General features: G+C 27.1%; 1 protein-coding gene across 1 annotated transcript in view; it reads left to right on the top strand.

The window, feature by feature from the left end:
* The first annotated feature begins 6,113 nt into the window (after positions 1-6,113).
* The window catches only part of LOC103580233 (cell adhesion molecule Dscam2), a 459,597-nt gene continuing 441,450 nt past the window's right edge, over positions 6,114-24,260 (top strand). The window contains exon 1 of the mRNA XM_014439749.1: positions 6,114-6,375. Within this exon, the coding sequence (XP_014295235.1) occupies positions 6,348-6,375 (28 nt within the window). The 5' untranslated portion in view covers positions 6,114-6,347. The remainder of the gene's footprint in view (positions 6,376-24,260) is intronic.

Raw genomic sequence — 24,260 nt, 5'->3', positions numbered from 1 at the left:
TTCAATTTTTGGACATCATAAAAAAAAATTTGTTGTTTTTTTTAAACTCCCTAATATATATGTATATATATATATATAGATATATATATATATATATATAAAGTGTAGATTTGTTATATTTTTCGCGAACAATGTGGAAATTTGTCGCGATATTAATTCTTTGTAGTGTCATTTTTAACCAATCAGATGTGCTTTCTTACCATGAGTTACAAAAAATGTATGTATGTACATATGTATATGAAGAATAAAAACTATAACGGCAGTATTTTGATTTGGTCCACTGATTTGCTCAGCGATTTCATTTTGACGCTGCCAAGCTTGGAAAATATCACTGTTTTATGCATGGATGAACTAGAGAATTCGAAAACATAAATAGACATGGACAGCAAAAAAGAATAATAGCTACTAGGATAGCGCATAACAAGATAGGAAAAAATAATGATAAAGAAATGGTGAAGAAAAGGTAAAAAGAATGAGTAAACTCGCCCGGAAAGACAATACGGAGATGTAGCCACTGGGTCCAAGCACGTCGTTAAAACCCAACCCGAGGCTACGGAATCCCCTGGTCTCGTCTATCCCCCTCAACGTCGACGTCCTCTTAACGCTTCTACTTTATTCTCCTCACCCTGCTCTGTATAGTTACTTGCTTCGACTATTGTTTCGTCGAGTGCAACGTAAAAGACTTCAAGACCCCTCATTCCCCTTATTCTACCAGCTATTAAACTCGTCTTGTCGCTCGTCTGTGGGCTATCACGCCTCAAAAGTTAGAGTTTCGAGTGATATCTTAACAAATATAGGTATCTTTTATTATTATATATTGTGAGTTATTAATACTATTTTCAATCCAAACAACTTGTTTGACAGATTAAATAACTTATATTAAATTAAATTTTCTTACAAGTAATTAACATACAGAAAAATTATATTTCATCTAATTATTGGATAAAAAGAAAGAAAAAAAATTTTGATAGTTTTATTATAGGACCAAAGTCATTATCATTTTTTGACTAAAACTTTCGATGTTTTGAAAAGCTTAACTAACTATCGTAAATTGTTAATTTTTTATTTGTTAATTACTATTTATTAATAACTTCAAAGTAAAAGATTCAAGTTAGTTTGGATTCCAAAGAAGATATTTAAAAAAAAAATTTCATTTTGTTTAAAGTGATAGATTACAAAATTATTGAAAGTGTATTAAATTTCAAAATTATAATAATTGTAAATATTTTTAAGTTGATTATTGAAATACATCTGGAGTGATTTGATACTGGGAGTTATTTGTACTTGATAAAGAATAAAAATCAAATTTATTTTATACTATTCTTTTACAAAAACAATAGTTTTCGAAAGCAGTAAAAAAAAAAAATTCTGAATAAAATGCTCAATTATATTCACAAAAGTGATTTTGGAATGTTCAGATGACATTTCACAAAATAAACTTTTCTTATAAAATTTTCCGGGTACCCCATTTTACTCCCTACTCTACCCCGTTTTAACCCTCCCTCCCCTATATATGATTATAATATATTTCATAAGATATTTGTAGCACTATGCTTTTTTTTCACAGGTTTTGTGTATGTATGGAATTATAAAATATATAAACATATACGCTTGAAATAGTACTGTGCCCTTTTCTCACGGATTATATGTGTGTGTAATTATTAAATATATAAACCAGTACACTTTCAGTACTAATGTACTATTTTCAAAGTACATAAGACCAATACATTTTGGAAAATTCTTGTCATTGAAATAACTAGTTTAAGATAAAAGATCCAAGACTCGATTAGGGAACTAGTACCTGATCACTCATATATTTTTATATTTATATTTACTAAATTTGACTAAATATAGATTTATTAGTATACGATCACTCCAACACTTGGAGTGATCGGATACTAGTTCCCTGATCGGGTACTATGTTTTATGCCTTAAATTAACAAATGTTAAATGATGAAGGAATTTTCCGAAAAATGCAGTAGTAGTTTTCCTGGATATATTTTGTCGGGGATATTTTGTCTCGGGTCCAAAACGCGTGTCACTGTTTATTATGAACAAAAAGCTGAAGTACAGTTGACCTGATGGATACGCTAGAAAACTTTGAATGCATTGATGAGAATATAGTTTTGAGATCTCCAAGATCTAGAGTAAAATCAGTGGCTTTTTTTCCATTCAAAAAGTTCAATATTTATGACAGTGCTGTTTTATTTGGATCATTATTAAAAGCATGCGATTTACGTATCTTTAATTTTTATATCTTAATATTTTAAATTCACTATTACTGTGAACTCCCTAAAAATTTATCTAAAGTTAGCGTAACCTTTTATTTTTTAGCTTCATGGACTTGATCATTTATCAAAACGACTATTAAATATCAATGTACCCAAATTTCAAATGTTTCTTGAATTCTAAATATATCAATGGCGCATTAATAGACAACACATAAACATTATACTTTAAAATATTTAAGTGCGTGTTAAAATATTGAAATGTATATGTGCTGGGACGTGATAATCAAGAAAAGAAATAAAAACTGCTAACATACTATATTATAAAGTATAAAATAAATTCCCGGGTCAAAAAAAAATCTTTAATTTGACTTAATTTAACTTCATTTCTTTTGAAGTCGTCCATATGCCGACAACTGTAATCTACATTTTAACTTTTTAAACTTTTTTGACTTAATATTGACTTAATCTCGACTTTTTTGCCTTAGATTAGACTTTTTTTAACTTAAATTGTTTAGTTTCCTTTAATTTAACTTTTTTTGGCTTAAATTATTTCAGGGCCTTAAATTTGACTTATTTTGTCTTAAAAAAACAACTGGTTATCGATTCGAAATCTAGTTTTATATTTGACTTAATTTTAACTTTAAATTAATGAATTTTAACTTTCGAATATTTATAATAATTATTTTTTTAATTAGTAATATTATTATTTAATATATTATTGTTATCATAACAGTATGTCTAACTTCTATTACTGGTGCTACTACCATTAATGTTGACAATAACAACAATACTAATCATGATAATAATAATTATAATAATAATAAAAATAATATAGTCGGCATAGTTATTAATGTTCATATTATTATTATTATTATTATTATTATTATTATTATTATTATTATTATTATTATTATTATTATTATTATTATTATTATTATTATTATTATTATTATTATTATTATTATTATTATTATTATTATTATTATTATTATTATTATTATTATTATTATTATTATTATTATTATTATTATTATTATTATTATTATTATTATTATTATTATTATTATTATTATTATTATTATTATTATTATTATTATTATTATTATTATTATTATTATTATTATTATTATTATTATTATTATTATTATTATTATTATTATTATTATTATTATTATTATTATTATTATTATTATTATTATTATTATTATTATTATTATTATTATTATTATTATTATTATTATTATTATTATTATTATTATTATTATTATTATTATTATTATTATTATTATTATTATTATTATTATTATTATTATTATTATTATTATTATTATTATTATTATTATTATTATTATTATTATTATTATTATTATTATTATTATTATTATTATTATTATTATTATTATTATTATTATTATTATTATTATTATTATTATTATTATTATTATTATTATTATTATTATTATTATTATTATTATTATTATTATTATTATTATTATTATTATTATTATTATTATTATTATTATTATTATTATTATTATTATTATTATTATTATTATTATTATTATTATTATTATTATTATTATTATTATTATTATTATTATTATTATTATTATTATTATTATTATTATTATTATTATTATTATTATTATTATTATTATTATTATTATTATTATTATTATTATTATTATTATTATTATTATTATTATTATTATTATTATTATTATTATTATTATTATTATTATTATTATTATTATTATTATTATTATTATTATTATTATTATTATTATTATTATTATTATTATTATTATTATTATTATTATTATTATTATTATTATTATTATTATTATTATTATTATTATTATTATTATTATTATTATTATTATTATTATTATTATTATTATTATTATTATTATTATTATTATTATTATTATTATTATTATTATTATTATTATTATTATTATTATTATTATTATTATTATTATTATTATTATTATTATTATTATTATTATTATTATTATTATTATTATTATTATTATTATTATTATTATTATTATTATTATTATTATTATTATTATTATTATTATTATTATTATTATTATTATTATTATTATTATTATTATTATTATTATTATTATTATTATTATTATTATTATTATTATTATTATTATTATTATTATTATTATTATTATTATTATTATTATTATTATTATTATTATTATTATTATTATTATTATTATTATTATTATTATTATTATTATTATTATTATTATTATTATTATTATTATTATTATTATTATTATTATTATTATTATTATTATTATTATTATTATTATTATTATTATTATTATTATTATTATTATTATTATTATTATTATTATTATTATTATTATTATTATTATTATTATTATTATTATTATTATTATTATTATTATTATTATTATTATTATTATTATTATTATTATTATTATTATTATTATTATTATTATTATTATTATTATTATTATTATTATTATTATTATTATTATTATTATTATTATTATTATTATTATTATTATTATTATTATTATTATTATTATTATTATTATTATTATTATTATTATTATTATTATTATTATTATTATTATTATTATTATTATTATTATTATTATTATTATTATTATTATTATTATTATTATTATTATTATTATTATTATTATTATTATTATTATTATTATTATTATTATTATTATTATTATTATTATTATTATTATTATTATTATTATTATTATTATTATTATTATTATTATTATTATTATTATTATTATTATTATTATTATTATTATTATTATTATTATTATTATTATTATTATTATTATTATTATTATTATTATTATTATTATTATTATTATTATTATTATTATTATTATTATTATTATTATTATTATTATTATTATTATTATTATTATTATTATTATTATTATTATTATTATTATTATTATTATTATTATTATTATTATTATTATTATTATTATTATTATTATTATTATTATTATTATTATTATTATTATTATTATTATTATTATTATTATTATTATTATTATTATTATTATTATTATTATTATTATTATTATAGCTATCGCTAATAATTATTACTATCATTAAATATATGTTACTAAGTATAAGTATTATCTAAATTTGCGTTGTAACTGTCTAATTTTGTTTTTCTGACTTTAATATAACTTTTTTTGTCTTAGATCTGAATAAACTATATTTCAATTGAATCAATTTTGACTTAAATAAAACTTTTTTTAACTTAAATTTAAGTAAAATTATTTAAATCGACGAAATTCTGACTTGAAAGTGACTTTTTTTTGTCTTAAAACTAAAGGAAATACAGTCAAACTGAACCAGTTTTGACCTAAACGTGACTTATTCTGTCTTAAATCGATCCTCACTAAGCCACAAAAATTCAAATCTAAGTCAAATCTTATGGAGATTTTGCAGACTAAAAAAATTAAATTAATCTAAATTTCAAGGATTTTGACTTAAATATTAAGTCATAATCAAGATTTTTTTTCGACTCGGTTTAACACAATGGTTGAGCAAAATTTTCATGTAAATAAATTTATCCTTTCCTTCTTTTACTGTAGAAATTAATCCTTTTTCGACTTGAGTTTTTCTCAGCCCTTGACTTTAAAATTTTTTTTTTTTATCTTAGTCTCCTTGCCTAGTATCACCTGCCTACCTTTTAGCTCTTATATTCGATCTCCCACTCTTCCGGAGTGTAAGAGGAGCTACGTACTCTTTGTGATAGGGGATGGTGGTAGTGGTAGATTCAGCGGCTGCGCAAGTATGTCCAGGTTTTGTAAGTGCAAACAGTCGTTGCTCGTGGGTGCCGGGAGGTATTAGACATTTACTAGGATACCCGCGAAAATTTCCTGCTCAAGACGATTAAAATGAATATTTATGAAAGTTTTGGTATTATTTTCACTCAATAGTGTCAATAACATTACTTTAATACGTTTACTTCTGAGTGAGCATTTCTTATTTTGATTTACCTTTATGTTTACGGTTATATTGATACAGACCTAGTGAGGTAAAGGTTCATACGATACCGAAGAAACGACGGAGTCAAGGATGCTTATGAGCTATCTTATCATTTCCGGTAAGTCGTCATTGTGTTGTTTTACATTATCTAAATGATTTCATTTTGAGTATTTATTAAAAAGTTTTGCCTCATCGCTTTTAAAATGAATAGATCATGATATAATTAATAAAATATTGATTTTTTTTTCTTCGTTTCTCAATTTTGACGTAACAATAAATAATTTGTAAGATTAGTCATTGTTATATACTACAGAAAAAAAAAATCGTAAAGATGTGGATGATCGATTTATTTTTGTAATGTCAGCTCTCACGAGCGGAAAAAAAAGAAAGAAAAAAGTTACTCAAAATGATGGGAATATTCGTCCGTCACATAGGTTCTGCTTTAAGCTCTTCACGTTTTCCGAGTTTTTTTTTAAGCTTGAATGCATAGATAACGAACGTTGCGGAAAGGAAAATAATAGGAAGCGAATGAAAAAAGCTTGAAAATGATAATGCGTATATAACAAATACTATAATGAGATCAAAAAGTTATTTTTTTTTTAAAGCATTATTGGATGCAGGTTTTAGAATATTATAAAATCTAATAGTAAAACCAAAAAAAAAAAAACAAGTTCATGTTTTTTGTAAATAAAATGTTCATTATGAGGCAATGGCTCATTTTAGATAACAATATGTAACTATAAAGTGGGATTTATCAGACCTTAACGAAGTTTTCATTAGTCGAGTATTATTAGCTCACCGTGAAAACTTTTATTGAAATTTATTAACAATACACAGATGACAAATAGGTGATTTTATAATGGAGTTTTTTCTTAATTCAAAAGCTAGCTTATTTAATATATATGAGAAAGTTCAGTTTTCTTATTTATTAGAGGATTGTAAAGAAATTAAATTATTTATAAATTATAGACAGGAATTATAAAGTTTATTATCATTTCAAATACTAGGAATTGCAATAGATGTCAACGTTTTGAGATCTAAGAAACCGTTTTTGACCTTTTTCGTGTAGATATCAGTGAATATACACTTGCGCGCGCGCGGGCGCGTTTATCTGTGTATATGTGTGTGTGCGTGTCCGTGTATGCGTATGTGCACATGTTCAGCTTTAGCGTACAAAATTTTACGGAGAAACACCCGAAGGAAGCTTACGATACTCAAAGTGATTTGTAGGGACTTAAATCAACTCAATGGTCCAAATCAATGAGTTAAGTCACTGTCAAAATATATATTTATAAAGAAATTGCTTGTTCTTAATAAATTTGGACATTAATAAAACAAATGATTTATAAGATATTCTACGACTAATATTTATACAACAATTTTTTAAATTATTTTGTTTACATTATCGTAGCATAACTTTATAACGATGAAGTTAATTGATCACCTGATTAAAGTAAATCTAAGTGTCGACAAGCTTTCTAGATAGCAATATGACGTCGTGATGAATTTATAATGAGTTCCTATTCATGATTCGGACGTCCGATTCAATATCTTATCGAAGTCTTTAAGAAGTTCTCGAGGTGTCGAATGTACCACCTAGCAAACTCAATGAAATATCTTTAAACGAGTTATTTTATCTGACTTCGCGAATAAAACTTCTGTAAGAATTCATTTTTTTGAGTTCATAAGGTTTTCTTATCTAAAAAGTCATTGATAGGACTTTTTTGTAATTTCGTATTTGTGATTCCTATCCAAAAGTTCCTATAGGACCGACTCAAATCGGTCAAAAACCGCGAAGAATCCATTACAATTTTATTGGTTTTTATGCAGTTGTTGACTCATTTTAGTGAATTCTATGGGAACTTTTGAATAGGGATTTGAAATATGATTTTTTGGGAATTTGACGAATTAATGAAATAAAATTTCAAATGGCATTTAGTATTTGATGTATATTGTAACAAAAAAACAGTAGAATCTAGATATAAATTGCATATTTAGGACGTAGAACATATATTTCTAAACACTCACATTGTTTTTTCATAAAAGATTATGCTTTGTTGTTTTTGATTATGTGAAAAATCGACATTCATGTAAAATTAAAAAATCGTATGAAATATCTATGACAATTGACCTTGAAAATCGAAAAAATTTTCAACAGTTTACTCAATAAATAGTTATAATAAATCTTTAGATAATTTGACAAAAACTTTCCTTTCATATATTAATTTCTTCTGTTATGATGATGATCACTTCAAATGCTGAGAAAGAAAATTAGATGCGTTAAAAATAAAAAAATGTTATAATTTGTTCGTTAAAACTATAAATTCATTGCTATTTAGTAAATTCTAGGTTAAGGTAAGCGAATTGTATTTGAGAAGAATGAGCATGCGCATAATAATTATATATTGAAATAGTAAGAGAGATAAAGATGTCTTGAAGAGTTTATACGTCGGACTTCTATATATTAAGTCAGACCAATCAATATTTCAAGATGTCGCGGCGTCTTAATTTTATCGTGAGCTGTAGTAAAAAAACTTAAAATTACAGTGAAAGCTGTAACATTTCATGGCCTATATTTATTATTCTCGACGATTTCGGTAGTGCACAATTAAATTCTCGGATTATAAAGTAAAAAGTTAATATTTCTTCATATGTCAAAAAAATACATTTAAACAGAATTATAATTTTTACAGTTTTTTATAAAAATAATCAGCTTCTGAACGAAGGAAACTTATGCAATAAAAAGTCAATAATATTAAAAAATTTTATTTAGCTTAAATTACATTATTGTGGTGTTATCATTTGATTCCGAAATTTAATTAATATTACTATTTTAAAGTTTATCGGAAAAAGAAATAAATCTGGAGATATAATATATAAAATTAAAAGTGTGGATAGAGCAAGATGGCCCCTGGGGCACGATGGTCTCTCTCAAAAATTTGGAAAAATGTATTTTTTTCATTTTCGGTCAAATCATCCCAGATATCAAAATGACGTCTTGATGAATTCTGAATGAATTACACTGAGAGAAAAAATCAGTGAAATTAACTATAAAATTGAAGTAAAATAACGCTTCAACTATTTAACCATAATATCTACAATAATAATTTGTAGTTATTATAACAATCGGAAAATAGTCAAGATAACCATTTTTTAGTACAATCAGTCATATCAAAAGTTAACATAACTACTTTAAAAATGTTTATGAAATAAAAACATTATTATTTTCATAACTTGATTCTAGTAGTTTTATATACTGTAAGTATTTCATTGAAAAACATCAAAATTTAAGTATCGTTAAACATAAAGTAATAATTATTGTTAATATTAAATATTGAACAAGTGAACAATGATTTTAATTATATTGACTAGAAGATTATATTTATATCATCTATAACTTATATTCTGTTCTAATTATATATTTAAATTAACTAGTAATATTGAAGCTAATGAATAAAAACAAATTAGTCTTGTTGTCTAGTGTTATATTTATTACTTTCAATATAATATCATTCATAAAGTAATTAGATAGAGTCATTCATGCATAATCAACGATTTCAAAAATATTGACTATCAAAAGAGGTATTGCCCGAATTGCCTTCAAGTTTAGAATATAATACTTCTGAAATACATTTCTTACCAGGGACAGTACAAATGTTAGGCGCTATCTTGTGGCGAGCACTGAACTACGCCCATTACCGTTGTCTAATACCGACGACTCCTCCTTTCTCTATGTATATTTTTTTTCCCAAGAAATTTTTTTCTCGGTTTGATTAATTTTTGAAGTGAAACTTCTTTAGGCGCGGTAGGGAAAAATTTTTGTAATTCCTTATCTTGAAACGTTAATCTTATCTAGCGTAAATCTTTCTTGTAACTCATATACGTGAATTTATATTTGTGTGTATGCGTAAGCATATATGAGTGCCTGTGTGGGTCTAGTAGTATACCAAAATGAGTAAATGTATAGTTGAGTATATATAGTCTGAGACTTCGTATAGTATATAGTTTATGAACAGTCTCAAATAATATATATCTATACATACATACATACATATATATATATATATATATATATATATATATATATATATATATATATATATATATATATATATTACAGTATATACCAGACATTTAGTTTGTTTATGTGTACTTAAATCATATGGACGCCTTGGTAAAATTAGCGTGTTTACAAAATTAATTTTGATCATAGTCAAAGTGTGGTATAGCAATTTATAAGTTTGTATTTTAAAATTATAAGGCTAGTTAACAAGTTCAAAAACGCGAAAATTCTTGATAAAGCTCTCAAAAATATGAGCTATAGCTCATTTGATTTGGAATGACATTTAAAAAAAATATTCTCGAGGATGTATTCGCCCATAAAAAATTTTAATTGTTATTAACAAATTAAGAAAAAAAATAATGGCACTCAGTTTTTCGTTAATAACTCAAAATCTCTGAACATTTTTGAAATTTTTAGAAAAAGATCCTTAACTGCTAATGTCAACTTATTCTCGATTCAATTTAATTCACGGACAAACACTGCAAACCCAAAATAGAGAGTTCTTAGTGTTTTTCGAAACCTTAATAGAGGGCTAAAAATTTCGTAATTTTAAAAATTCTAATTCGTCTCCAAAAAATTGTTTTAAAATTCTCATTAACTATACAGGTGCGACAAAGATAGCCCCATTTATTATTTGAAAGTGAGAGAGAAGCCCAGTGACATTTCCTCTTAAAGAGGAGCAAATTTCTAATGAAAAAAGTCACAACTCATTAAAATTGATTTAATTTTTAAAAGATAATTGCACAGAAAAAAAAATCTTGACTCGAGAAAATTTTTCTTCAACCAAGAAATTTTTCAGCGGGTGGAATGAAAATCGGAAATTTCTTGAACAAAGTGAAATAATTTCTTGAATTTTAAATCTTGAATAAAAAAAAAAAAGTTCTTAAGCCAATACACATTTCGTACTTGGTCCAATAATAGAATTACTTGTTTTAAAAACTTGCTTTTCTTCTTATAATAAACATTTTTCTTAACCCAAGTATGTTACTTACTTAAACCAAGAAATAAAAATATTTAGTTCAAGAAAGTTATACACTTAATTAAAGAACTATGATGTTTTGAAACAATAAGCGGTACGAATTCGAACTCAAAATAAAGGGAGTCGGTTTAAAAAATTTAAACTCTTGGTTTGAGTATAGTGAACTTTCTCTGACCAATCACACGAAAAATCTCAAACCAAGATTACTAGAGTCTCAAGCCAAGAAAGTTTTCTTGGATTTACTCGTAGGTGCTCCCTCCTTCGCACCCCAAGGAATGAATACTCTCCACTCTCTCTCTCTTTCTCACACTAGCACAGCAAATGGATTTTGAGTCCACATTTTTATTTTAAATAAATTAAAAATTAAATAGCTAAATTATATTATTATAATAAATTAATAAATTAATGTAATTAAACAATATCGAATAATTTCTCAATTTTTTTTGTAATTAATTTTTTTTTTTTTTTAAACTTTTTTATTTTAATATTGAAATTAATTTATGAACGATTTATACGATCCGTTCAGTATTTCGGTAAAATGTCGTAACTAACGTTTTTCTAAATTATTGGCTATAATATTTGTAATGATAATTCTGTGTTTAGGATTCAAAACTGTGACTGACTGACTATAAGGCCAGTGTGGCTCAGTATATATGGGCAAAATAAACGGAGGCTGTCAAAGGCTGAGGTAGCTTATGTCACGATCGGAGAGAGTGAAGGCGATGGGCGAAGGGTTATTATTAATTAATTATTTAGTAAAATTACCCACAATATTTATTCTATTACTCAACCAAGGAGCCTAATAGGACCGTCACGTGGCTAGTGTGAGAATGTTTAATATTTGGCAAGTTTTGATTACTAAATAAGTCTATTTCGTACCGAGCGGAAGTACGATAGACAATCCCGATCGTTGACCTGCGTGGCTTTAGGGTAGGTCAGGGATTTTAAAGCGAGAGGGAAGCAGGTAGGTGAATATGGGCCCTCGAGAAGTCCCTGTTCTTTTACGTCTGTCTCTTTCTGTACCCGTTAACTTAGGAATGTTAGAGTAAGAGGTATAAATAAGAGAAAGATGATTTTAAAAAAGAAAAAGAATCTGTATATTCTTATAAAATTATAATGTTGTTTACATGTGTGTACTAAAATTAACAATTATGATTAACTTACCACTCAGCTTGAGGTGGTTTACAATCTCGCTGATCACACTCTCTCACAATTCACCACTTTGAATTTATGATCGCGGAATTGTTTTTGTTTAATTCGCTGGGACCCTGCCCGTGGCTTAGGGATTTTACTCAGCGGAATTTGATGCACTTTTCGGACTCGGAGCTACTGGGGTGCCAAGCGGATACACTCCCCTATCTGTCAAGTACGAGTATGAGTATTTAATTTTTATTTAGGATTTCGATCTAGGAGTCTGGTTTCCTAGGCTATAGACCGTCACGAGACCGATGATCCTGATGAGTCGAATCGACCGCGATTTTTGCAAGATTAAAAGCTAGGTATTTGGCCAAGGAGCCCGATTGCCTAGGCGGTACTAATCGGACTTGGGCCGATAGAACTAATCGGAGATTTTAACTTATAGAACTTCGGAGCGAGTGACTCGAGATCCGACAGAGGTTAGTTCAGATTAGTGATTGACTGCCTTCGTTAGATTTTCGGCAGTTTATATACTCTAATTTTGATGGGAAAGTCATAGGGTTTCTTATGCAACCAACCGGTCCATCTCATCATTTCGGACAACAACGATGAGTAAGTACATGGATCCGGTTTAGGTACCTTTCTAAAAATTAGAAAAGTCCATATATGGAAATTGAATCATATTATTTTTGTATAAACAACAGCGGATGAGTAAATGCTCTATTGGAAGTACATAGATCCGGGTGACTTTCGAAATGTCATAGGTGACTCGGAATATGGAAATGAGATGGTCATAGAATCTTTGTATATATTGAAATTTTAATTAGAAGTCCGGTGCACACGTGCAGGTGTCCCGCTGAGTCACAGCTAAACTTGTTTTGGGTACTACGCCCGTACACACACACATACACATTCTCTTATAACTGTATTGTAAATAGATGTACGTAGGTAAGCGTGGATGCAAGATGAGTATACAGCTAAAATACGTAGTTGGGTTTGAGCATAGACTCTGTCCCTTTTGATGAAGAAAGAGAGAGGGAGACAGGTATATTATCATATCTGTCGATCTTCGTCTATCCTTACTCATCGTGCACGCACTTACATAGGTTCCTGCGAAAAGTGAAAGGATCTCGATGAGAAGAGCTGGGGTGCAGTTTGGTAAACCCTTCTTGAAAGAAAATGAAAAATTTATATATATATATATATGTATGGTTAAATCGCGATACGTATATATCGATTGTTACACTTAGTTGGTAAAGCTCTCGTATGACGCCGAATCGATCTGGGTTCGATTCCTTCGTTAAGCGATAATTGTTTTTTCTCAATTTGTTTTAAGCGTTTAACTTATTGCGAAACTTGCCTGTCCCTTATAAATGCTTCTGATAAAGTATTTATTTGCTTCACGACATTGTTTGTAATATTTAAACAAAAAAAAAAATTGTTCAATAAAAAAATAAAAAAAAAGAATAAAATTTTTTTAGCTCGATAAATTTATTTGCTCAATTAAAGAAATTAATTTCTTGGCTGAATCATTTTTTTTTGTTTGCGACAAAAAAAAACAATTTTTTGGCCTAAGAAAGTTTGTTCTTGGTTTAAAAAGTTTTTTTGTTGGTACAAAAACTTTCTTCTTTTAGCTCAAGACATTGTACCTTGACTCGATAAGATAACAGTCTTTAGCCAAGAAAAAAACTTGTTGAATTGAAAAAAAAATCTTCTCTAACTAAAAAAAAAAATTTTTGGGACCAAGAAATTTTTTTTTTGGTTTAAAGAATTTATGTTTCAGACTAAAAAAATTATGTCTTCCGCGAAGGAAATAATTTCTTGATCCAAATAATTTTTTACTTCAGTAAAGTAAGAATTTTCGCTTTGGTTCAAGAAAAAAATTTCGAAGACATTTTATTTCTTGGTTCAAGATTTCCTTTTTTTCTGTGTGGAGTCTATCTTTAGGAAATAACAGGATGATATCAACAACGAAATTAAATACAACAATCGATGGAGTGTTCTCGAAATTTTTATATGATATTCAAGGCAAAACTTATATTTTTCTGATTCGTTATCGTTATCTTTCGATAATAAATGTCCATATCGAAACACCCAAAAGTATAACTGAAATAGAGCAAAAATAATAATACTTTTGTCAATATAGACAATAATATATTTTGAATTTATTATTTATTGAAAATGAAAATTTTGTTTGTACCCTGTAAAAAATCGGGACTAAATCCGGATTGGATACAGATTTCACTCAAATCCGAATTCACTCCATCACTCGAAGTTTCAGAGTTTAAAAAAACACTTCGCATTCGGAGTGAATAAGGACTTTTTTATGAATGGAGTGATTTCGGTGTGTTGCGGATTTTATTTCAATCCGGATTCACTCCGGCCCGAAGTTTTAATACTTAAATAAATGTATATTTAATAGAAACAGCTGTTAATTAGAAACATCATTAATTATTAATTATTTAAATAAATAATTTATTCCGATATTAATAATTAAACTTAAAATATTACGTTTTTAATTCATAAAATATTTTAGTAACTCACTAAATTATAATTTCGTACATATAATACATAATGAAAATATTAAATTATTGAATAGCTATAATGAGATAGTTTTTATGGGAATATTTGATACTTCGGTGCAATATGAAATTTTATCTGATGGTATGGTCATATAAATCATACGACAATTTGTGACTCAGTGGAATTATATTTGTGCAAATTTTATTATCAGCTGTTTATAATTTTTAAAAATCATTTCGCGTGAATATATGGAAAGGGAACTCGTAATTATTTCCGTACTCAATACAAATGTCAAAATCTCAAAATTCTGAGCTCACTATGTATTACTAATTTTTTTTTATAATTAATATTTTCCGAAAGCCTCCTTCAGAGTATAATTCACCCCAAAGAGGAGTGAATAAATAAAAAGTCATTAATTCTACGTTCACTCTGGATTCACTCCGTGTTCAGTCTGCAAATTTTTACCGTGTACTGATACTTTTTCCGTTCTAATAACATTTTAATATACTCTTTAAAATAATAATAATAATATTAATAATAAATATGTTACCTAAAGATTCCCATAAAATTAATTTAAAATAAAACTTTATTATAGTATTTAATAAATATGAGCCGAAGAAGTTTCACTTCTTCCGCGTGTACACACTGATACACGCATTCTTTTTTTTTTTTTTGTTGGAGCATACGAAAGTTCTTGCGTTAAAAGAATAGTACTTCAGATGAAATCCGTCATTCAGCTGATATAATAATACTAGTAATTTGATTCTCGGCCCAAGTATTTTTTTTCTTGGTTTAAAGTGATTTGATTCTCGGCTCAAGTATTTTTTTTCTGGGTTTTTCAAGTAACAATTTTATTTGGTTAAAAAAAATTTTTTTTTTTACGAATTATTTAACCCTCTGGAGGGTTGAATGTTATTTTTTCAACCTTCGGTAAAGAAAGAATTTTAATTCTTTTGGCATATGGTGGGACTCGAACTGCCGACCCCTCAAATTGAGAGTAGCTAAAGTCATGTGCTTTAGACGAGTCGGTCACCACGCGCATTTAGAAGTGGAAATTAATTCTTTTACTTAAAGCGATTCAGTACTATACCCATGCAGAGTCGCCATCAGTGGAAAAAATGCCGTAGATCGGCCGATGTCTGACTGCCGTCACTTGATCTTACTCTTAATTTATTCATTTATATCAAATCATAAAATTACAAATTAATAAATAAATGTCATTACTCATCAGACAATTTTAACTTCATTAAATAAAACTACATTTTACCTCATCTTTACGATCGAATATCTTTGAATTAAATTGTATTTAAATAATTAAACAAGCAAACAAATCATGATTATCTGGACATCAGATTTAGCACAGTGAATACCGTCCCGGCCTAGTAAACAGAAGGATCTCAGTTTGAACCCCGGTAGCGCCCAAATAATTTTATTCGTTATTTCCCATTAATTCAGAAATTAATTAATTACACTCCGATGTAATGCCGATAAAAATGTAATCAAACTTTTTTTTAATTATATTTATTAATTTAAATAATAATATTTTAGATCGAGCATTGGGCGAGTTTCAGATTTTTTGCTTCCCGGGGTTTGGCCGAGGCTTGATTTTTTGTTTCCCAAGCCTTGTCCAAGGCTCGATTTTTTGTTTTCTAAGGCTTGGCCCAAGCCTGGTTTTTTTGTTTGCCAAGGCTTGGTGACATAGATATCATCGTAGGCCTGGGCCAATCCTTGGCCCGATGTTTAGCCAAGGCTCGGAACTCTGGCATGACGACTGGCCAATGCCTGGTCCGAGCCTTATCCAGTGGTCCCTTCCTACCAGGGTGTTAGTGAATCAGTGGTCCATGACATTGTCAAATAAAAAAATTTACTAATCAATTATTAATTATACAAATAACTTATTATTATAGTTTTCTTTAATTAATAATGATTTTTTTTTTTTAGATTTAAACTAATTTTTAATCAATAACATATTTTAATTTTCCGATTAAAGTTATTTACAACTAACAATTAAAATATTTTTTAGTTTGTTATTATTCGCAATCAAAATCGCAATTATATAACTTTATTTACAAAAATTAATTTAATAAAAAAATAATGCAAACATTTTTATAATAAATATCAATTTTAATAATGACGGTAGAGCAAGATAATTCAACTGGGTTCTTAATAAATAATGAATTTAATTTAATAAGTTTTATTCTAAAAAATTATGTAATTATAATAAAATAGTACGAAATTCTTATTTTTTTTTTCTAAATAATCGAAAATATTAATTAAATTGCTCTTTATATTGTATAAAATCGAGTGGTTGCAGTAGAATGAATATCTAGATCATTCAAAAGTATCAGTTCAACATTAGTAGCTTCGTCCAGTAGCTATCGTTCGAACCCAGTAATCAGAAAGACGGCAGTTCATGCCCAGAGCCCAGCAGAATCTTTCATCGAAATTTTTCTACATCATTAATCTCATTTAAATTATTTAAACGTTAATGACGATGGACTTCTACTATGATAATAACAAAAAAATTTTTTTTTAATTAAATTCATTTGCATGCTTGGCCGATTGCCGGCTGCCATTAATCGGCCGATAGTCGAGCGCCATTAATGGGCCGGGGTTATCATTTGTATATTCAGCCGTTCATGGGCCATAAAAAATTATCAATGACGGCCGTTAATTATCATACTTCAACTGGCGATGGGCCATCTAAGGGCCGGTTTCCAAACTTTGTATGTGTAGATACTCAAGACTAAGCTACAAAAAAATTCTTTTATTGACTACTAAAAGTTTAAAAGAGTTCAATATTTATGATAAAAAAAATTTTGTCTTCATTTGTAAATCATCAAAGTTTCGTAATTTAAGAATATTTTATATTAAATTATAGTAACTAATAAATATTTATTATTAAAATTTCAATTCAAATGATGTTCTCTTTACTTTTTGTAATAGTTTTAAATTCGATTAATGCAGTTTAAAAAAAAAAAAAGTTATTGAATTCTTATATTTATTGATTTATGTTTTTTTTCAAAATTCTAAAGAATTTTACCTTTTTAAGCTTTTGTAAATTTAATTAAATTCGAAATAAACAGACAAAATTTCCCTCGAAAATTCCTAAAATAGCATAGAATTTATAATAAATAAAATATATATGTGCCCAAATATTTGCTAAAAATAATCAAATATTTACTTAACAATAATCATAACATTTATGAAATAATTATTATTATTTTTCTTCTTAAATTTCATCTCCTTAACCTTACAACGAGGACAAAATTTCCATTCCTTGCGTAGGAGTGACAAAAATAGAGATAGAGTAGTGAGAAAAGAGTGGGAGAGCCTCTGCGTGAATCCAAGAGAAAACTTACTTGGCTTAAGCCCGCAGTACTCTTGGTTCGAGATGTGTATTTAAGTTCAAGTTATCACTGTTTATTGATTCGAAACATTGTATTACTTTATTCAACATTGTAACTTTCTTGTACTGAACATTTATATTTTTTGGTTAAAGCAATAAATATATTACAGTAAGGAACAATATTTGTTAAATCAAGAAATTTTAATTATTTAACTAAATAACTCAACTGTTGAATCAATCTTTGAAGATTAATTGAGTAAAAAATATTTTTTCTTTTTTCAAGATTTAAAATCGAAAGAATTTTTTTACTTCCCTCAAGAAAATCTCGATTTCCATTCTATGTCCTCAAAAAATTCTTGGCTCAAGAAAAATTACGTTGAGACAAATAATTTTTTTTTCTGTATAGTTCTTTTTTGCATTTTTATAGTTAATATAGTTATGAGATTGTTATTTTAACTATGTGACGGTTGTAGTTGCAATCATTAGTTTACTTAAAATAATTGTAATCAAACAATTGATAATGCTACGTTGTTTTGTTTCATTAATACCAATTCGTTTAGTTGAAGTAACTATGAAGTTATAGTGCAATAAAGCTTTAATTAAAAAGTTTTAGTTTTAACAATTAACTTGATAGTTAGAATAACTATTTAATATTAACTCTGAATTAACACTTACGATTGAAATAATTTTTTAGTTACTTGAACTAACGGCAAAGTTGATGTAATTACTTAAAATTTATTTAATTTTAACTATATTTCAGTAGCTGTGATAAAAAAATTTAATCACTATCGAATTTTAGTAGTACCAATAAATTTTATTATGTTTCAGCAATTAATGAATAGTTAATATTACTATCAAAAACAGTATTAAGAATTAATTTTAAATAGTTGAAGCTTTTTAGTTAACATGACTATCGACTTTTCTCTGAGTGTTCCTATTTATGTTTTGGACGTCTCATCAACATCTTAAAGAAGTATTTAAGAAGTTCTCAAGATGTCGAATGAGCCACCTAGCGAACTCAGTAAGACGTCTTTAAAAAGAGTTTATCAAAAGGCGCCACTGGAAGTGATAACGGCCTCCCAGAGCCGGATCTTAGATCGTCAGGGTCGGTGTAATTTATTTAATTGTAAGAGAAGGATGAGGAAGAATAATTTATAAATAATTTAATTATTACTTTGACAATTATAACCTTTTATTTATTTAATAACCTTTTAACCTTTATAACCTTATACCTTATAACTTTATAAAAACCTTGTAACTTTTATAAACCTTATATATCTTTTGTAAACCTTATATACCTTTAATATCCTTCTATCCATTTCACTTATAAACCTTATTTTTATTTACCCGCAATAATTCACCTAACCTAATTTATTCATTAACCCACAATATTTTTTTTGAAATTAGCCAACTACCTTTGGCATCTTCCACACACTCACACACACAATTATTTCAAAAATCGCTTAAATTTCGCGATACTTAATTACTACTATATTAATTTTTATCCTTAAAATCTTGATCTATTGTACTCACACACGCACTTAGTCCCCTGGACTTATTTTACATACTTTTGACATATTTGAGATACACACTAAGTTTAAAATAATTTTCCCGCAGTAAATAAATTAATCAATTTGGAAAATTATATAATTATTAATTAATTTATTATTGAACCTTAATTTTTCTTAATGATTATTACTCCTTTTATCACTTTTATTACCAATTATTTTTACTCCAAAATTTCGAAACTTATTACTCAGTAATTTCCATCAACACGTTACCAAATTATTCAAACTCAAAGTTCCACCATTATTATTCACGCATTTCCCACGTGTTCTTTTCAGGTACTTCTTTAGATCTTTAATTATTATTTAATTCAACTAATTATTGTTTTATCCACTTATTTAAATTTTACTTCATTTAATTATTTTATTATCAACTTTGACCGGGGACCCGCTTTTTGCAACTTTTACCGAGATAATTTACCATTCATTTCATTTATAATTATTTTATTTATTTTATTGTTAAATTTACTTATAATTAATTAATTTTTCGACTAGCAATTCGTGACTAGATTCGACAGTTTCTGGTGCGTGAATTCCACTATTCACCTGGAAACTTCTAGAATATTTCCGGCTACCTGCCTGGAAATATTTTACTACGTAAAAGCTCCGGCAACCTGCCTGGAGTTTATTAATTAATTATTTTATATAATTCACATCCGGATTAATTTATTAACTTTGATTTGCGGATCTAATTATTTAATTTACGAGTAATAAATCTTCGAACGATTAGACGTGACGCTACCGGGCGTATAACTACGTATCAAATAAAATTTTCCGGATTCCTGCCTGGAATAATTTTATAAATATCTTTACAACAATTAACTTTTCACAGATCTGTCCTCGTTGTAGTTGCCCTTATTTGTCCTGGTATTCTCTCGTGTCGTAAAATTCAGTCTTGTATCCGTCCTTGTCTCGTTCCTTCTCCAAATTTACTATCGTCTCTCTTTCTCTCTCAACTCTCCAACCTCGTTCTCTCCTTCAGCAGTTATTTAGACGCAATCAGTAATATTCATAATAGATACCGGCTTCCTTACTGGTATCTGATAAAAGATTTAAATAATTTATCGCTTGGTTCTATAATAAAACACAAGCTCTCAATTAATTAATTACCTGATATCAATTTACGACGTCTATCAATGGCGTCTGGTTACTCGTAGCTTGCACCCGGTTCTGAACTCGATCCGCCCGGTCCGGTCGTTCCGATAGTTAATGTCATTTCACGTTCCGGTCCCAGTTTAAAATTGTTCGTTCCCCACTCAACTTCGGGCATCTTCGGGCTTCTACTTAATTCTAATTGGGGGAAACTGACGCTCGAGCATTTGAAATTTTCACATCCGGACGACTAGTTGCAACCTACTCGGAATATCTTGGGCGGTTAAATCACGTGATCAATCTTGCGCATACTAGATATTATTTTGACTTAATTTGTACGCGGTAAATTTAAATTTACCCCGTTACAATATATATCCATATATGATCATACATAAAAGTGAATATGAAAATTTTATGCATCTCAAATTCTATATATGACCATATATAACTATATACAGGAATATATATAAGTGAACATGAAAATTATATGCATCTCAAATTCTATATATGACCATATATAACTATCTATAAGTATATATAATAATATATGGTCATACACAAAAGTGAACATAAAAATTTCATACATCTCGATATCATACACATCGAATATCAATCAACCAATTTTCACTGCAATAACAATAATCAATCAACCAATATCATTATATTTTGCTTTTTCGAAAGTGATTATACTCTTTCAATCTTATGTAGCACAACTAAACTTCGTTGTAACTGTCGGTCGCATAGCCTAGTCGTCAAAGCGTCGGTCTCTCGTACGGAAGGTCCCGGGTTCGAATCCTACTGATGCGGTTGCGGTCATTAATAAGTCTAGCGATTTTTCTCTGAATTAAAAATTTCCAATTCGATTAGGAATTTAATTATTCTTAGATCCGATAATCTCTGCATTGCCAAAATAATTTAAAAAAGAAAAAATTTTTTTAAATTTTAGTTAAAATTTCTATACATAATCATATCAAGTCATATATGGCCATATCAAGCTATATATGGCTGTATAAAATTATATATCGTTACATATAACCAATTTCCGTATATGGCCATATGTGTCGCATTTATATATGGCCATATATAATTCGCTTTTCCCGGGTACGCGTTTTCGTCTCAAATATCCCGGTAACTTTTTTGTAGTTACGAATTTATGAATAACAAAAATTTTTTTCCCATAAAGTCACTGAAAAAAAACTTTTTCGAGCCAGATTCTCAATTAATTGTTATTTTATATTGGGGAGGAGGGGGGGGGGGAATGTGCCCCTAAAAATTTTGGATGCCTCGAAATATTTGGTATAACAGGGCTGTGCTGCTACTCAGGTCGTCCTTATTTAAGGGCGTCACAGGAAGTAATAACGGCCTTCCAGAGCCGGATCTTAGATCATCGGGTCGGTGTAAAATTAATTTGTAAGAGAAGGACGAGGAAGGATAATTTATAATTAATTTATCGATTTTGCTTTTAACAATTTGACCTTTATTTATTTAATAACCGTTTGAACTTATAATCTTATGACTTTTTATTTTTTAAACTTTATTAAACTTTTATAAACCTTTTTATCTTATAAACCTTATGACCTAATAGTCTAAGAGCCAGTGGGCGGCAGACTACACATATTTGAGGAAAGCCTAAAATTTCGTCAGTGAGTCTGTTTTATCTACTAACCATGAAATGGGAGCTAGCTAAGCGCGGTCACAGTGGCCCCAGCTACACTCAGGTGCGACAGGTGTGAAAATTTCACGAACCAAAAACATATTTTAGGAAAGCTGCCGTTTGGATATGTTAAAATATACTATTATAGCTATCTAAAATCGAAACGGCATACCATTATCGCTGTTGCAGAGTAGTGGCAGAGATTTTTTAAAATTCAAAAAGAAAAATTTTTTCGACATATTTTAGGAAACTTGAAATTTATATATGTTATTTTTAGAAGCATCAGAAGCTTATAATGGTTAAGGGGGGGGCAGCTTTCCTAAAATATGTTTTTGTTTCATGGGATTTCCACACCTGTCGCACCTGAGTGTAGCCAGGGCCACCACGACCGCGCTTAGCTAGCTCCCATTTTATGGTTGGTAGGTTCAACAGACTCACTGATGAAATTTTAGGCTATTCTAAAATATGTATAGTCTGCCGCCCACTGGCTCTTAGATTATAACGCCAACTACCTTTGGCTATGTCACACACACACTCACACTGAGTCCTCTGGACTATTTTACACACACACTTAATAACTTAAACTTAACTTTACGAGGTCAACCAGACTCTCTACGTGGCTAAAACCTTAATTTAAATCCCGCGCGGTCCCCTGGACACTCTACGCGACTTTACGACTAATTCACGCGGTCACCTTGACATTCTACGTGACAGAACCTTATTCAATTAATTCACACGGTCCCTTGGACCCTATACATGGATTTAACACTACTTATTACTTTATGACATTTATTTACAACTTATTTAATTACCACAATTTTCATAATTACGATTTTCACTCACACACACTTTTACCAATATAAAACTCCCTTACACCTATTTCCTTAATTGAAATTAATTTTCACATAATCATTTACCATTTTAAAATCACTAATAATTTTCCACCAACTAATTTCTTATAAACATTAATCTTTCCTTATCAACGATTTTTGTTAAATCGGTTTTATGAGTTAATTTATATGGCCACTTAACAATTTATCACAACCTCGATACCACAATACTCAAACTCGAACACCAAGTCTCACGTTTTACTTTACGACACTTTTAACGTTTATAATTTTATTAATTGATTTTATTTGATTTCTTAATTTAATTTACTTATAATTAATTTTATCCTAATATTAATGACTACATAATTTTGACTAGAACGCAATTGATTTTCCGGCGAATGCTTTGCATGACCTGCTTGAAATATTCCAGAAGAATTTTCTGGCGAACAACCTGCCTAGAAATATCAAAGCTAATTATTGTTGAGTCCAGGTTTTCGATTAATTTATTACACGTTAAATATACACTACAATACTTCGCGGACACGACGTTAAATTATGTATTATAATTAACGAATATTCCGGCTCCCTGCCTGGAATATTTTACAGAATACCTGTTACGATTCACGTTGATTCTTTTCCGTCGCTCGTTCTGTATTAGTTGTCTTCACCCGTGTCTCATTCTCTCTTGTCCATGTATTAAGTTCTCGACCGTGTATGTCTGGGTAACCGGGTTGTCTCAAATTTTCCTCCTCGTCTTAACTCTCTCTGATCAAATTCTCGTTTTCGCTAGAACACTCGAACTCTTCTTCAA

This window comes from Microplitis demolitor, chromosome 1 (assembly GCF_026212275.2).
Source record: "Microplitis demolitor isolate Queensland-Clemson2020A chromosome 1, iyMicDemo2.1a, whole genome shotgun sequence".
In the NCBI taxonomy this organism is placed as follows: Eukaryota; Metazoa; Arthropoda; class Insecta; order Hymenoptera; family Braconidae; genus Microplitis; species Microplitis demolitor.
Note: the sequence above shows the minus strand (reverse complement) of the source record. Positions and strands in the feature narration are given on the sequence as shown.